Genomic DNA, 15621 nt, shown 5'->3' with positions numbered 1-15621 from the left:
TTTCCTCTAAACAGCTTCTTGCTGTTTCTTGCTTTTTCTTGATTTCAGAAAAAAAATATCATCAACATTTTTAAAGCCATAAAATAATGGCTTTTTTATTCCAATAAATATTAAAATCAACATTGTTTTTTTAAAGCCATAGAGTATGGAAAATCAACAAATCTGTTGCACTTGGAAAAAAATTTCTATTTCTATTTTAAAACATTTATATTTCCCCTCCAACACCTTCTTGTTAAACATTCACTCAAAATATCCAAGAAATTATTAATGCAAATGTGAAATACTATATCAAATTATATAAAAACTACACTCTTCATCAATACTTGAGATTATTTAGAAAAAAAATATTCAAACTAAATTACAAAATATATCACAAACATAACAAATAAATAAAATAATTGAGTGACAAATTTGACTACATTATAGTAAGATATCAATTATATTGAATAAATTCCTTTCCTTTCTGTGCCATTTTGTAAAAGATCCTTCCATGTTTAAATTTCAGACGGTTGAACAGATTTGTTGTATTTTTTAATCCATGTTTGTGTGTTAAAATCGAGAGTGCTCGGACATAGAAAAAGGCCCGACATTTTAGTTTACTAAGCACTGCTGCTGTGTTCGCTGATCATTTCATCCTTCCCTCATTTCATGCCTTTGCAGTTTTGATTGTTTCATGTCCGACTGCCGCTGTCTACTGCGGGTTGTTTTGAACTGAGCATGCGTCAGTTCACACTCGCCAGGGTGACGCTTGGCCACTGCTCCTCTGCTCTTTATTGCTTTTTTGCAAATGCTGACGTTTTAAAGCAAGACCACACATCACATGTGGGTTGAGACCATCCTCAGGGGTGGAAGTGTGAATCAGTAGGGAGGTGATACAAAGAGAGCATATTTTTATAAAAACAAAATATAGCAAAATGTTAACTGAAAATTTTTTAATACTTTTGAGTCCTTACAACAGCTTGATTCTATTGTTGTTTTGCTGAATATTTAGGTTTATTATCCTGCTTGAAGGTAAAACTCTTCTTTTTTGCAATCTCTAATAAGTTTTTTTTTTTTTCAAAATTTCTCTATACTTGTCTCCATCCATCTTCCCATCAATTTGTTCCTCCTTTCAGGATTGTGGCTAACTATGACTGGAATTCCTTTAACATTGATTTTCTTCTTATCACTTTTCCATTAATGAGCTTCCTTGGGGCTCTTGAATACTTCTCTAATAAATGCTCTCCTTGCCTAGGCTTTTCTAGTACTTATTTTGGTATATCAAATAAAATTTAACCCAAAAGCACACTGAAGATTGTGTTTGAAACTTTACAAAATATGTAGAAGGTTCAAAAGGTATGAATAATTTTGCAACCAAACTATATTCCAGAGTGTGTCCTTAACCATGTCACCAGAAAACCTTTGTGTTGCAGACACCAGGTTTCATCTAAAACCTCAGATGGGCCGGCTAGCTCTCTTATGTTTCCTGTAAAGTCTCAAAACATAGGCATGACGATAAAGGATGACTCGCATGTGCTCAATAACAAATGATGTTCTTGAGAACTCACTAAGTGCTGCTGTTTACTGCCTTTGTTGTTAGAAAAGAGCCATTTGTCAGATCATTGATGAGAGAAAGTTGTTTTAATGAAAGGTTTGCCTGTGAGAAGAATTTGCACTCAGAAACCATAACCATTTTATCAACCATGCAAATGGAAAGAGTCAAGCAGAACCGCGGCTCCATCTTTAAGTTTTACCATGTTACTGAGACAAGAATGAAAATAACCACCTGGTCCATTCATTGACATTTACTCAGCTGTAACTTAGCCAAAACACTAACGCAGACTGTGAGTTCGTGAGAAGTCAAAACTTCACTAGAACCGAAAGTCAATCTGTAACACAAATTTGTGTCAACACAACAATAACCTCAGGGAAGCAAGTGTTGCTGCTGCCAACATGAAGGACTGGTTTATAAGGCCATTTGCAAACGATTTGAAGTACTACATTTTATAGCAAGAAAGAATGTTTATAAGTGGAAAATACTGAACCCAAATGCCAATTTCCCCAGGGCTGAATGTTTCGGGATGTTCACCTCAAGTCAAACCCAGCTGTGTGTGTTTGTGGGGGTGTATGTGTGTGTGTGTAGGCCATGAATTCCACTTCTCAATTTTCCGCCAGTCTTTGGTGGGTTTACTGGTATTTTTGGGAGGTATTGTCCAGTTCTGGTTCAATTTTAATATTTTTACAAATATTCTCACATGTTTCTCCAGCACCCTCTGATATGACAGATAATGGATTCTACCTATGATAATGAGCTGACAAGGTTCTGCTTCAGCAAAGCATCCCCAAAGCATGACACTTCCACCTCCATGCTTCATCGCTGCTATATGTTTCGATCTGTTGTCTAAATAATCCAGTTGTAGACTCATCTGTCCAAAGAAAATGATTCCAGAAATTAACATCACAGCAGCAATTGCTAAGTTGATTAATTCAGATGCCTTTCCAGGCGAGGTTTATCTTTTGATTCAAGGTTAAATACATTTACTATTTGAATTTACAATAAAACCTTACAGAGTGGTCCCAACAAGTTACATTTCAAAACTAAAAAACTATTAACTGTATTTTTTTGTTGGGCAGAAAATACTTGATTTTACTCTGATTAAAAGTTAAACACTTCAGAGCCTTTTTTAACCATGGCCATGTCTCTGTTTTTGTTGTTTAATATTGTTCCTGGTGGTCAGTAATAATGTAAATAGATCAGAAATTTTAAAAGATGTAAAATACCTCTTGTTTTATAAACCCTTTCTTTTTTTACTGTATCGTTCTATCGTTCACTTCTGGAACTTTAATATATTTTCGAGGCTACTTACTACCCATCTCTAAATTAGTCACCATGATTTGCTCTGTAGAGAAAAGTAAGGCTAATGTAGCACCATATGTCTCACACCTGGAACTGGATCATGAAAAACCACAATCATTGCAGAGTTACTGAAAATTTACAAAAACATTGCTGAAAAAAACCCCCAGAAAAAGTTCTAAGTTAGTTAAGTCAAAATCCAAATTTCAGACTTGTTGAAATAGTACAGAACAGTCAAAAAAACTGAAAGAATAATAAGAAAAGAATCAAAGAAAAAAAATTGTTGTTTCTAACTAATAATAAATGAAGTGTCAAATTTTAGAAAAAAGTAGTATAAAAAAGTAACAATTTCTCAATGAACAAAAATCAAGTCAGATGGGAGAGCTAAAAACGTTTTAATTTAAGGTGCACTCCTATTGCATGTGCTGTTAGATAACATAAATATACTGACTGCTGTGTTCAGACGGCCCTGATTGTTGTTATGACGCTTTCTCACGGAAAGCCTGCTTATCAGCTGTATCAGTGCAGACTCAACCTTTGCTATGATTCACAGCAGAACAAGCAGCTGGAAGCCATGTGTCCTGACAGCAAACACACACATGTAAAGTGAAGCACTGCAGACATAAAGGTATGGGCGCTTGCGTAAAGCAAAACTGCACGAGGGACACAGACAAAACAAAAGTTTTAATTATCGGATCAGACTTTTAAAGAGGAAACTTCGATAGGTGGCAATGACCTCTTCAGATTAAAAACAGATTTGTCACATAAAAAACTAAGGGATGCTTTTAGTTGGGGATGTAACATCATCCGAAGAGCCAAAGTTTGACCATTTCACTCAGTCCACTGCAAATATGCTAACACACGCTTACTATTGCACTAATTGAAATAGATCATAGCTCCAAAGCTAATACTACCACATTTAGTTGTAGCAATGATGGACCAGAAAGCAAGCTCATATCATACTATTTTGAAGCATGTGCATCTTAGAACAGAGGTAAAAAGGAGAAATAGGTTTAGTTTAACTTAATTTAACTTACCAGCCATAAAGACTCTAAGATTTTTTTAAAGTAAATTATAAAAGTGATTTTCTTAGCATGGATTTTATTCAGACTTGTTTAATTGAAGATACTTTAGCTCTAAATGTCACCAAAACGACTGAGTTGTGCTCTACAATCAAAGGTAAATTATCAGATAGTTTCCTAAAGCCTTTGATCACCCAAGGCCAGGCAGTGGAGCAGGTTAAGTTCTTTAAATACCTTGGCATAAAATGGTCAATTGCCTCTCTTTTCCCAGCATGTGGGCCGCGTTTACAAAAAAGCTACACCTGCTGAGGAAAATAAGTGCATTCCATGTTAATGAAAATGTTCTGGAATTGGTTTACAGGCCATTGGTTGAATTCATTCTCATATTGAATATCTCCACCTGGTACAATTTCATCACAATGAAGAAAAAAAATAAATAAAATGAAATCATCTCGCCATCGTTGACCAGTCTAACAAGATTACTGGTTCGGTTCTAAACCCTACAATGTTTCTTTGGTCAGGAAACCAGTCACATTCCCTTCCAGCTTTAGAAAGTTACCCTGGCCAGGAAATAACATTTATAAAAAGTCATTTGTTCCTAATGCAATCACACTATTTCAGATATATTACCCATTTAGGACTGTTTTAATTTGGTTGCCTTGTATGATTGCGGGCTTTATTAGTACTTATTGTGTCTTTGTCTATTTTATCTTATCTTGAATGTATGTGTTATTAAGGTGGAGCCCAGTTAAAGAAGAATTTCTGTCACCTTTGGGAAAAATATAAAAACCTTTTTATTCCTATTGCACAATGTTGCACTGCTCACATAAAATCCAAAGAAAATTTATTGAACTTTGTGGAGGCAACATCATAAAATTCAAAGCTGTTCAAGATCTTTCCAAGCAAAAATGATTTGATTTATTTCCTCAGAAATATTTTGATCTGCAAAAGACATCTCAAACTGCACTGAATGTGTGTGAGGGTCTATGCAGCTCTAGCGATCTTGTGGCTACAGACGAATGAGGCAAATAGAGTAGGGGGTAGGACAGGAGTCAGGAGTTGGAGGAGGGCGATACAGTCTGACACTGTCCAGACACAAGGCACCGCTCTTTAAGTGTGCAATGCCTCACGAGACTCCTGGCTGGCTCTGACGCACATCGGGAGAATTAAGCTTAATAAATCAGAAAAAAAGTTCACTGTGAATGGGGTGAAGGTAGCTGCAGGGGACAGAGAGGAAGACTTAGAGAAATAGAAAGGGAGCCATGTATCACTGTCCTATTTTCAAATGTTCAAGACAAAATTTCGCAAATTTGTAACGTACATTTATGATTACAACGTTTGTAAATTTAAAGTAAGTATCTATCGGTGCACATGAGTAAAAACAGTCAAATGCCTCATAACCACATGAAAAAGACAAGCAGTTGTGCCTATCAAGCCCTCATTTCTTTTTTGACCCTTAAATAAGTTATGAGCTGTGAGCAACAAACACAAAGTATCAGTATAAGTATTCTGAGTTACAAAAACAAATGACATTAACTTTGTGTTTTATGACAGGTAAAAAAGTAAAACCCTAATTCAGTTTTTTTCTTTTTGTTATAGGAATATGCTGTCAAAAACATAAACAGGAAAAAAATGCAGTTATACATTTCCAAACTTGACCAAAACCAAAGACCAGAGATTTGCAACAAATTTCTGGTCTATGGATCTCCAGCTGTAGGCCCATAGGTATATCTTCAGCTGGACAGTTTGCAGGCTGCTGCTATTTGTGCTGTTCATTGTCTGATGAATATCTGACTGAAACATGATTTAAATGTGATGTGTCGATTCTTTTTTGCTTATCTATTTATTCATGCTTAAATCACTTTACGTTAAAATAACAGTCACATGTTTTAATAAAATGCATATCAGAATTTAATTAAACAGAATTAAGATGCTCTAAATATTATGCAGTTATGATACAACAATAAAAATCCTTTCTCTTGAAGATGAAAATACCATATATCCTGGTACTTTTTCAGGAGGGTTTGACAAAATTAAAGAAATGGCACACCTCAAATCCACAGACCTTTTTTTTTTCAGTTTATGATTCTTAAAGGCCTTTTTTAATGTGAACACCGACTAATGAGATGATATGCTGAGGTACAAGCAGATCTGTTTCCCTGGCTCAAATTGGTTAATGTTTGAAATCACATTATTGTAATTCCTAATAGCAAATCTATGACCTGTTCTGGGAAGAACACCTTAATTGTTTTAATCATTGATTTTTTTTTTTTTTAAATATATGAAAAGGTTTTTGTTTCTTCAGACCTTCCGATGGGCCTTTATGAAGATGTTTATAGTAGGATAGTCATGAGTAAAAATGGCACATTTACAGAACTACATTATGTATGCTTTAAAAAAAATCATTTTGTCATTTCACTACATTGGGAGAGAAAAGCTGATATAAGCTAGTTAGCCAGTTGGGCTAACTGCTCAGCTAGCCAACATGCAGTCAGCTGCTTAAAAACAGACATTTAGCTCATAGCTTTCCAATGCTAACCAGATGTTAAAAACTGTTAATCTCATAAACATAAGTCGGTTTCCACACCATGGCTTTTTCCCAAATGTGAGCGAAAAAGTGGAGCAACCTTCTTTCAGTCAGTGTATAACAGCCGGTGGGGTAGGAGCAGCTAAGCTATCCATAAAAAAACTTGGTGAAACTTGCTAATGCCTCTTTGGATGCTAATTTTATTTTTTTATTTTTTATTTTTAATTTGTCCCTTTCCAACATACAAGAGGAAAAGGTTCATTCTACTTATGAAGCTGGAATCATCCAATGAAATTAGGATTTTACATCCAATAGGTCAGAAGAAACAAATATTAATACCAGTCTTCACCTATGTTTTTTTTTCAAAAACTTTTATTCCTGTTAGTTTCTGCCAACATCCTTCCCCTCATTCATCAGAGTCTTCTAAGCCACGGCTCAAGCTAATGCGACCACAATGACACTACGAGCTGAGGAGTAAATGTCAGTGTGCTGGGCCAGCAACTGTGGCGGCTAATCAGAAGGTGCAGCCAGATCCGTCTTGCATGCTGTGTTCCTGAGTGGTTGACCCCACTGGGAACCACATGTACTCACTCAATCACAGGAGAGACTCCTGTGGTAGGTGCCATGACTTGGTCACTGGTTTGAGCTGGGATTTTCCTTTTATTTTCTCAGACCTCAGTCAAATTTTCCTTCCCACTTGGGCAGTGCTGCAGAAGGGAAAGGCGTCATCATGATAAGCAGAAAAAAAATGTTTCTGATTTGTATTAAAGAAAAAATGCTCAGATGTTGAACAAACAAGTGAAGTATAACAGTTAAAAAAAAAGGGAGGGGAGGGACTGATTTGTAAATCTAAAACGTTCTTTTAATTTTTTTTTGCCACATTTTCAAATTTTCTAAATTCGAAAGCCAAGCATTCCAAGAACTTTCTGCCATTTCTTGGAATGCTTTTTGTGTTTACACAAGCATAAAATTGTCTGTATAATTTGGACTGTCCAAAGTACACACCAGGACATAATAGTCATTCCCCTTAAATGTTTATGATAAAAGTTAAACAATGGTGGGAAATATTAAGCACACTAAGTAAAAGATGTACTGCTTTGTTGTGAATGTATTTAAAAGTTTAAGGAAAAGCTAAATTAAAAACTAAACTTCATGAAGAGACAAAATCACAGCAGGCTTGAAATAAGTGTAAAAATAGTCTTGAACATTAGAAATGTGGAACTGTGTATTTCTATTTAGAAATTGGACCCTATGTTAGACTTAATTATTGTTTGCCACTTTTTGCCTGAGAGCTTTTGGAAGGAGGTTTGAGGATTCTGACCAGCTTCGTTGGGGGAGGTCGGGGAAAATAAAAATACAGTAAACATTTAAACAGTTTCTGCTCTGCTCTGCTTCATGTCTGCGTGCCACATCAAGGCCACACAAACATTTCTAATTTCTCATCGGAACCATCTAATGGGTTTGTGTGGTTGCATGGTTGTTTTTGTTTTAGGACTCTGGTTTAGATCCAGCCGCTTTTCTCTGGGCACTACAGCTTTTTCTTGGCACAGTCTATAATAATGCACTTGTTAATGTTAATTAGTGACTCTAAATTCACTTTCTCAATTAGTGTGAGCAAGCATGCATGGTTGTTTATTTAGTGTGTACCTGGGTTGGGCCTAGGATCAGTTCACAACAATAATTGGACAGTTTTCATCTGAAATGATCACGACAGGTTAATGGCCTGTCAAAAACTCAAAAATCCTGTCTTTTTCCAATCAACATGATTCCTTAGCAAATCCAAGTCTTGTAAACAACACTTTTCAGTGAGGAAGTTGTTAGTAAGGGAATAAATCTCAATTGTGGCATTTTCATAATCAGTGAGTGGTTAAAAATAAAGTTAAGTGAAGCACAAAAGGTGGGAGATACTATTTGAGGGTAAATTATTTTCTATGTGTCAGTTGTATTTTCAGTGTGCTACACTAGATAGCTAAACTTTGGCAGATTTTGGTTTCTTCGTATATGACTCTTTTAGGTACAGAAAGGAAACTTCTGCCATATGGCCCTAGTTTGACCACCTTCGGAACTTATATGAAGCCAGTTACCTGGACTGAACTCCAGTAGATACAAAAAGGCTTTAGGCTACAGCAAACTGAGACTTCAAACCTTACACTGCTATGAAGCATTGTGAATTTGGAAATGTTGACACCTTTCTGAAAATAAGGTCGGTCAGGATTCTCTCAGGAATTCACACAACATGTATTGTTTAGAATTACTAATGCTAGCTGCGCTAATTATGCTAATGGATAATTAGCAGAATTAGATAAGTTCTAAGATACAAGAAAAAGTGCATTGTAAGAAGTGTTGCTCATCAGCATTGCTTTAGCACAGAAAAAAACACTAATCTTACTTAATTTCATAATTAGGTAAGATCAAGGTGAATTCAACCAAGCTCAACTGATGAAGTCCTAAAAACTCTATTTTATTTAGGAACACAGGCAGCAATTCTCATTCTTGAACAGGAGTCCACACCAGGAATGGCAGCAAAAGAAGAGCAAACGTAACATTCATCTTTAAATCTGGATAACATATCTCGGATGTAGCTGTTTAAATATAACTCTGATTTCAACCAAAAACCACGTCACTAATCACCAACACTCAATTAGACAAGTGTTTGGGAATTAACCTGAACAGGATAAAATAGGTACAGGAAAGGGTGATCATATATTAATGTGTTTGATTTATATTTAGAAGATGGACTTTCCCAATTCTAACGTACAAAATTAGAAAGAACAGCAGAAAAATTCTGAATTCCAACTTGGAAACCTTAAAGGTCACAAGCCATCTTACATTTACTATCCAACATGGCTGCCACATATACAAAACATATCAAAGTTGGAAGAGTAGATGTTTGTTTTTCTCAATAAGCTGGAGGAAAACATAGTACTATAAAATCTCAACACATGAACATGTTCCTTTTGCATTTAAATGCATAAAACAGACAAAAAAAACATATCAGCTAGCAGTTAGCCACAACTATTAACAAATCCCATTGCTTTTCCCACTTGCAACTACAACTTGCTCAACTTTGTTGTGATGTTGAAGACAGTAAATGTGATCAGCCAGGAAAACCGCAAACGTAATACTGAAGTTGAATGCAAATAAAGAAAGTTTTAGTGCGAGTTTGATTATGCATGCAGAAATCAGTGTGTTGAGCATGCTTAGAAGTGCCTGCAGTCCAGTTGGCAGATGTTTCTATGGCTGACTCGGACTTGGGCTTCCTGAATAAAGGTCTGAGTTCAAGCAGTGAGCTGTTGTTGCATAACACTTATCTTGACACCACACCCTGGGACTTGGAAGGAAAGGCCAAACCAGTAACAGTCTGTCTGGGTATCTGCCTGTTCACATCCAACATTCTTAAAGAACCTGCTCTTAGTTGGACAAAAATACATTTGTAAACAGCGTAGTTGGTATTTTTTATACTGCCAGCACCATTTTGTAGTGTGAATGTGGACTTTCAGGAGTGAAAACACATTAAGAATGTTCCAGAATGGTAAAGTCAGTGTACTCACAATTTAAATTTATGAGCATTTTTCATTCAGGAAATCAATTTAGAATAGTTTCATTTTATATGGAAAACTTAGTGGTTTGTAGAAAAGCTGTGAACGGAAATTTACAATAAAATCGTACCTTAGTAACTTTTAAAAGACTACTTTGTTGAATGAGATTATAGTGTTTCTTTGTTGTCTAATTCTAGAATGGCTAACAAAGCATTAAAGACGTTTTGTGTTTTCACAATTAGGGTAAAAACCTGATAAATCTCAAAAATGATTATATAGGGCAAAATTATCCAGTTAAGATTTGATTGATCAAATATTTTAGAAATGAAACCCAATTTTAGCCACTTTAGCAGCATCTCAGTATTCTTACACTGCGTACATATATAAAAAAAAGATAAATTAGTTTTTCAGGCCAAGAGATTTTCCACTTGGCAAAAAACTTGAAGGCACAACTCCTGGAAATACTTCAAGGGAACCTTCGACTGTAGCTGATATTAGTGTAGTAACTTCAACTACTCAATTATTATTTATAGAAATAATTATGAATGCCACCAACTACAGACTGATTTTTAAATTGATGAGCAGTGGGAGCTGACAGTATTGTGACAAAATCAAACAAAACAAAGGGAGCAAAAAAAAGAACAGCTAACAGCAACAGCCTTTAATGTAGCAGTGACTGCAATTTTTGTAGATAAGTCTGTTTGGATGTGTAGTCAAAGTCAGGAAAGGTGGGATTGTAATGCGATGGGTGTCACTATCGGCACTGTTTGCTTCAGCTGTTGTTTACATCTCGATTTACTGGCTTTCTCTGGTGCAGAATTATGATGCATGTTTCACGCCTGTGACGTAAAAGTTGGATGAAATACAACACCATTGTTCAAACTACAGACGCTTTGAAAACTATAGGCTACATAGTCGATTTAGTACCACATTTGGAAGTGTTTGGGGGGGTGAAAGATCAGAATTGGGGCATTCAAACTGCCATTAAAAAGTCGGATATGGGACACATATGGAGGGGGGAAAACGAATTTGGGTCACATTCGCTTGCTTTGTGAACGCAGCAATATTTTTCATTAATGCAGCACAAATTTCTAGTTCTAATTTTACAATGGATCTGTTGTCTTAAATCCACAGATTATCAAAATGCTTCCACACAGATGATATCAAAGTTATGGAGGCTTCTTTGGCAACCAAGCTTTGTCGGTCAATCCAATGTGGAGCATTTTTCTCCCCCTAGCCTTTACTTACACTGTCATAGCTGTAACTTGCACTATGTGTGCATCTTAGACATTGCTGCCTTAAACGTACACAAAAGGGAAAATTTGAGTGTCTCTGACGTTCGTCACGTTATCACCTCAGTGCAGTGAGGTCTGGGTGTTACAGCATGACGCTGCATCTTGTGGGTTGGGTTTAGTTGCATGTGGCACATAATCTGCTTCAGAACACATACACATTATCAATGCAGCATGTATGCAGCGTTAATATGTCAACTTGGACATATGAGAAAAATCCTTTTGGTGTGACTTAGGAGAAAAACGTGGGCATTTATGAATTTTAATGTGTAACAAGTTTCTTCCTTTGCTTGAACCTACTGTGATAATTTTAGAAAATATGACATAAATGGATTAGCTGGTATAGTCTTTTAACTCTAAACACTACAAAATAAAAGCATCTTCAAGATTTTTAACTATAAAGGCAAATTTCATCTGCAAACTTTAAAATATTCTAATAAACTTACGACATCCATAAAGGAAAAATAAGCATTGATTAGGACAACCTGAGAGCTAGCTAGAGCTGTATAATATTTAAGAGATTTTCTTCATCTCATCTAACCAAGATAATAAAAATGGAATTACATTTGTACGAAGAAGTACATGTGCATGCTAGCAGCTGTGGATGTACTTAAGTTTGGAGTGGTTTGCTGAAAAGCAGCTAGTGGATTGAGAAGTCATTCCACCATAACGTTGTCTTTGCTAAAAGACACAAGAGTCATTTCAGGTCTGTGTGAGGCAGCCCACATGCAGCACAGAGGTCTGATGCTCCAGAATGTGTGCACTTATAACACATGACAAGGCTACTTTTCAAATAATGTCACAGAGGACAGAACACAAAACACAAGCATGAGGCCAAAATGAAAGATCAGAAATGCTTTAGAATGACTTTTTTCTAAATTATCAACACACTCTCACCTCCTAAACGACTGGAGAGGGGAGTTGAAGGTTAGAGATACATCCAGAAATGTTCTAGTGACGGGTGAGGAACCACATCACTGTGTCATAACAAATAAAATGAATTTATCCACTTGATAAAGTTATTTTCCCTATATGATTTAAAAATCTTTATGGTAAGAAAAAATCTCCAAATGTATGCATCAATTGTTCAAATAGAGGAAGGTGTGAGGTAAGGCAGTGAGATGTTGTGGCTGACCACTGGTGGCGCTGTGCCACACACACGCAATGAAGCAGGCAGTTGGCGCATGATCATTGCTGTTTCTTTATATCGCCATTATATATGTCTGATTTCACATGCATGTTGTTACATATTTAATGAATGTAAAAAACATATTTACTATTTCTGTTCATCAACAATTGGTGTGAAAATGCAAAGTGAGGCAGGAAAATTCCTCTTTCAAGTCTGTATTTATGCATATTTCAAACTATTGTTCTATCTTGTTTGTTTGATCAAATTCTAATTATATATGTATTATGTAAGACATAAGATCAGGCGCAGTCACAACAATTTTCTGTCTGAAAACCATATACTGCTTATGAACTTTTTCAAATCAGTGAAACATACTCTGGGTATTTGTTTCTTTTACGTAACAAGGAATGATCTAAAATGTGGCCCCGGCTCCTCTGTTCATGTAGCTGTTTTGTCAAAGTATAATATAATTTATTTGTTTTCTTCAAATCTTATATGTTTTTTTATTGTGATGTACAGTATGTGACTCACAACAGAACTCGACAGATTTGTCTGCTGCCTTCAACTCTCCCACATTTTTCATAGAAACTTTAAAAAAAACAACTAATTACATTTAACTTGAAAATATTTGAATAGAATTGGATCTAAATTTTATGATACAAATGAACTGATAATGTTTTACTGACTTCCAGTTGCTGAAGCCAGTAGAAACTAAAGCATCTTTATTAAAGCCTGCATAGACGCTTGCACAATGTAGCTGTTTAAATATAACTCTGATTTCATCCAAAAACCACGTTACTGATGACCATCACTCATTTAGACAAGTGTTTGTGAATAAACCTGAAAAGGATAAAATAGGTACAGGAAAGGGTGATCATATATGTAATGTGTTTGATTTATATTTAGAAGATGGACTTTCCCAATTCTAATTTAGAAAATTAGAAAGAACAGCAGAAAAATTCTGAATTCCAACTTGGAAACCTTAAAGGTCACAAGCCATCTTACACTTACTATCCAACATGGCTGCCACATATACAAAACATATCAAAGTTGGAAGAGTAGATGTTTGTTTTTCTCAATAAGCTAGAGGAAAACATAGTACTATAAAATCTCAACACATGAACATGTTCCTTTTGCATTTAAAATGCATAAAACAGAAAAAAAAACATATCAGCTAGCATTAGCCACAACTATTAACAAATCCCATTGCTTTTCCCACTTACAACTACAACTTGCTCGACTTGGTTGTGACGTTGAAGACAATAAATGTGATCAGCCAGGAAAACCGCAAACTTAGTACTGACATTTAGTAGAAACTAAAGCATCTTTATTAAAGCCTGCATAGACGCTTGCAAAATAGTCTGAATAATATAACAACAGAAGCAGAAGGCAAAATTTTGGCTAACTGAATATTAGCCAGTTAAACATTTCATACCAACTCCTCTGAAGGAATCTTTTGTGTAGTTGCTTGTTTTGACACTGTTTCAATGGACGCTTACAATCTCCTATGATGTCAATAATAACTCCACACATACAGGCAACATAGAGTATGTTTTTAACTTGTCGCTATTCTGTCTACTTCTCACCTTGGTCATCATCATGTACGGTCTGTTTCTCTCTTTTTCCATCATTGTCACGCTCTCTGTCTTCTGAGTATCAGAAAATATGTTGTAATTAATTATTGAATTATATACAAAGCAAAAAAAAAAAAAAACAAGCTAACAAAAAGACCAAAACATAACATCAGTAAATGAATAATTAAATACAAGCACATTTTATCACTGGATTTCACGATGAAGTCTGAAGTGAAAACACTGCAAACTCTCCTGACAATTTGTGGCCTCAACTCAGATCACCTGACAACTTTCTCACCTGCTTCCTGACTTTCTTTCCTCTCACTTGTACTGGCCTTCTCTCTTCCATCGTGTTCTATTGGTTAAAAAACAAAAAATGTAAAACAAATAAATATATGTATACATATATAAATATATCCATGCATAATATATATATATATATACAGAATTATTATTGGTAAACATTCTGATGAATAAATGAAAATTACATTAATAAAACTGAGCTGCGACAGGGTTACATGATTTAAAGCTCATTTATAACAGCTGACCTGTTATAATTATAAAATGTCTACAAAATATGAAAATATAACTAAAAACTAATACAAATGTCCTACTGTCACTTTTAAATTAAATAAAATCTGACTTCTGTAACACTTTTCTGAACACTCAAGACGCTTTTCAATGACATCAGTCATTCCCATTCATGCACACATTCACTAGCTGTCGATGAAAAGCTACTAGATTGTAGCCACAGCTGCCTGACAGAATCGAGGCAGCCATGTCGCGCCATCGGCTCTTCTTCAGCGACCCCACCGATTACAGGACGAACTCCTACCACGTGATGCATAGTCCATTTTCAAGTCTTTACGTCTAATGGGGCATACATTTTTGACATGAAATATTTAATGATACTGAAAATTACCTTAAACTGGCCCTTTCAGTGCGAAAAACACACAGATATTCACACAATTACTCACAGATGTTGAGTAACTACACTCACCTATACTATAACCCGAAAAATTCTGAAAGCTTTGTGCCTCTTAGAAGCAAACTGTAGAAAAACCGTAAGACGTATTAACATACCATCTTCACCGAACAAAGCACAAATGTATCTCCGAACTGAACGTTGAAAGGTGTTTCTAGGTGAGGCCATTGCGACACAGCAAATCATCAAATATGGTCAATTTTTGGATTTTTTTCCACGACCTGATTCCATTGACTTACATAGGATTTTTGGGGCGTCGTTTTTTTTTGCGAATTACGTCGCCAAGGTAACTCCGAATCCCAATAAAAGTAATAGTTCCAGCCCCGGTGTTACGTCGACTCGCGTTTCCCCGTTAGTTACTGTTCGCCCAGCTTCTCCTCGCCGCTCCGCACCGCCCAGGCGGCGCAATGCTGCGGACATCGAGAAAGCTCACACGACGTGTTTTCAGCGAGGTTTCATTTCAAATCCAGTAGTCAAACTACAGTTACTTATCGAAATCACTTTGCGTTACTGTGCGTTACTATCGTCTTTGGGAATTTAATCGTATTTCCTCTACGCGTCTTGTCGAGTGATCGCCGTTTTTATGCGACAGCATCAGCAGCGACAGAAACATAAACAATGGAGGGAAGGGGGAGATGCGCATTTTGTTGGTGGAAAAACAGGAAATATTTTGAGTTTCTGTCGCCAAGTCCGACTATTATAAGCGGCTTTGGGCTTTTT

The 15621-nt window shown here is 35.9% G+C and overlaps 1 protein-coding gene across 6 annotated transcripts in view; it reads right to left on the bottom strand.

Moving 5' to 3' along the window:
* pde10a (phosphodiesterase 10A) overlaps positions 1 to 15621 on the bottom strand; it is an 87912-nt gene that overhangs the window by 34798 nt on the left and 37493 nt on the right. For 2 of the 6 annotated variants that reach the window (XM_028006085.1, XM_028006086.1), the window contains exons 1-3: positions 15000 to 15176; positions 14215 to 14271; positions 13929 to 13991 (exon numbers count right to left, since the gene is read on the bottom strand). The exons of 3 other annotated variants lie outside the window; for them this stretch is intronic. In XM_028006085.1, the coding sequence (XP_027861886.1) occupies positions 13929 to 13991; positions 14215 to 14271; positions 15000 to 15087 (208 nt within the window). In that variant the 5' untranslated portion in view covers positions 15088 to 15176. Of the gene's footprint in view, positions 1 to 13928; positions 13992 to 14214; positions 14272 to 14999; positions 15177 to 15621 lie in introns of those variants that run through there. One more of the 6 variants, XM_028006087.1, reaches the window with a different exon arrangement.

The sequence above is a fragment of the Xiphophorus couchianus genome, chromosome 22, assembly GCF_001444195.1.
Source record: "Xiphophorus couchianus chromosome 22, X_couchianus-1.0, whole genome shotgun sequence".
Lineage (NCBI taxonomy): Eukaryota > Metazoa > Chordata > Actinopteri > Cyprinodontiformes > Poeciliidae > Xiphophorus > Xiphophorus couchianus.
The sequence above is the reverse complement of the archived record's forward strand: the minus strand, read 5'-3'. Positions and strand labels throughout refer to the sequence as shown.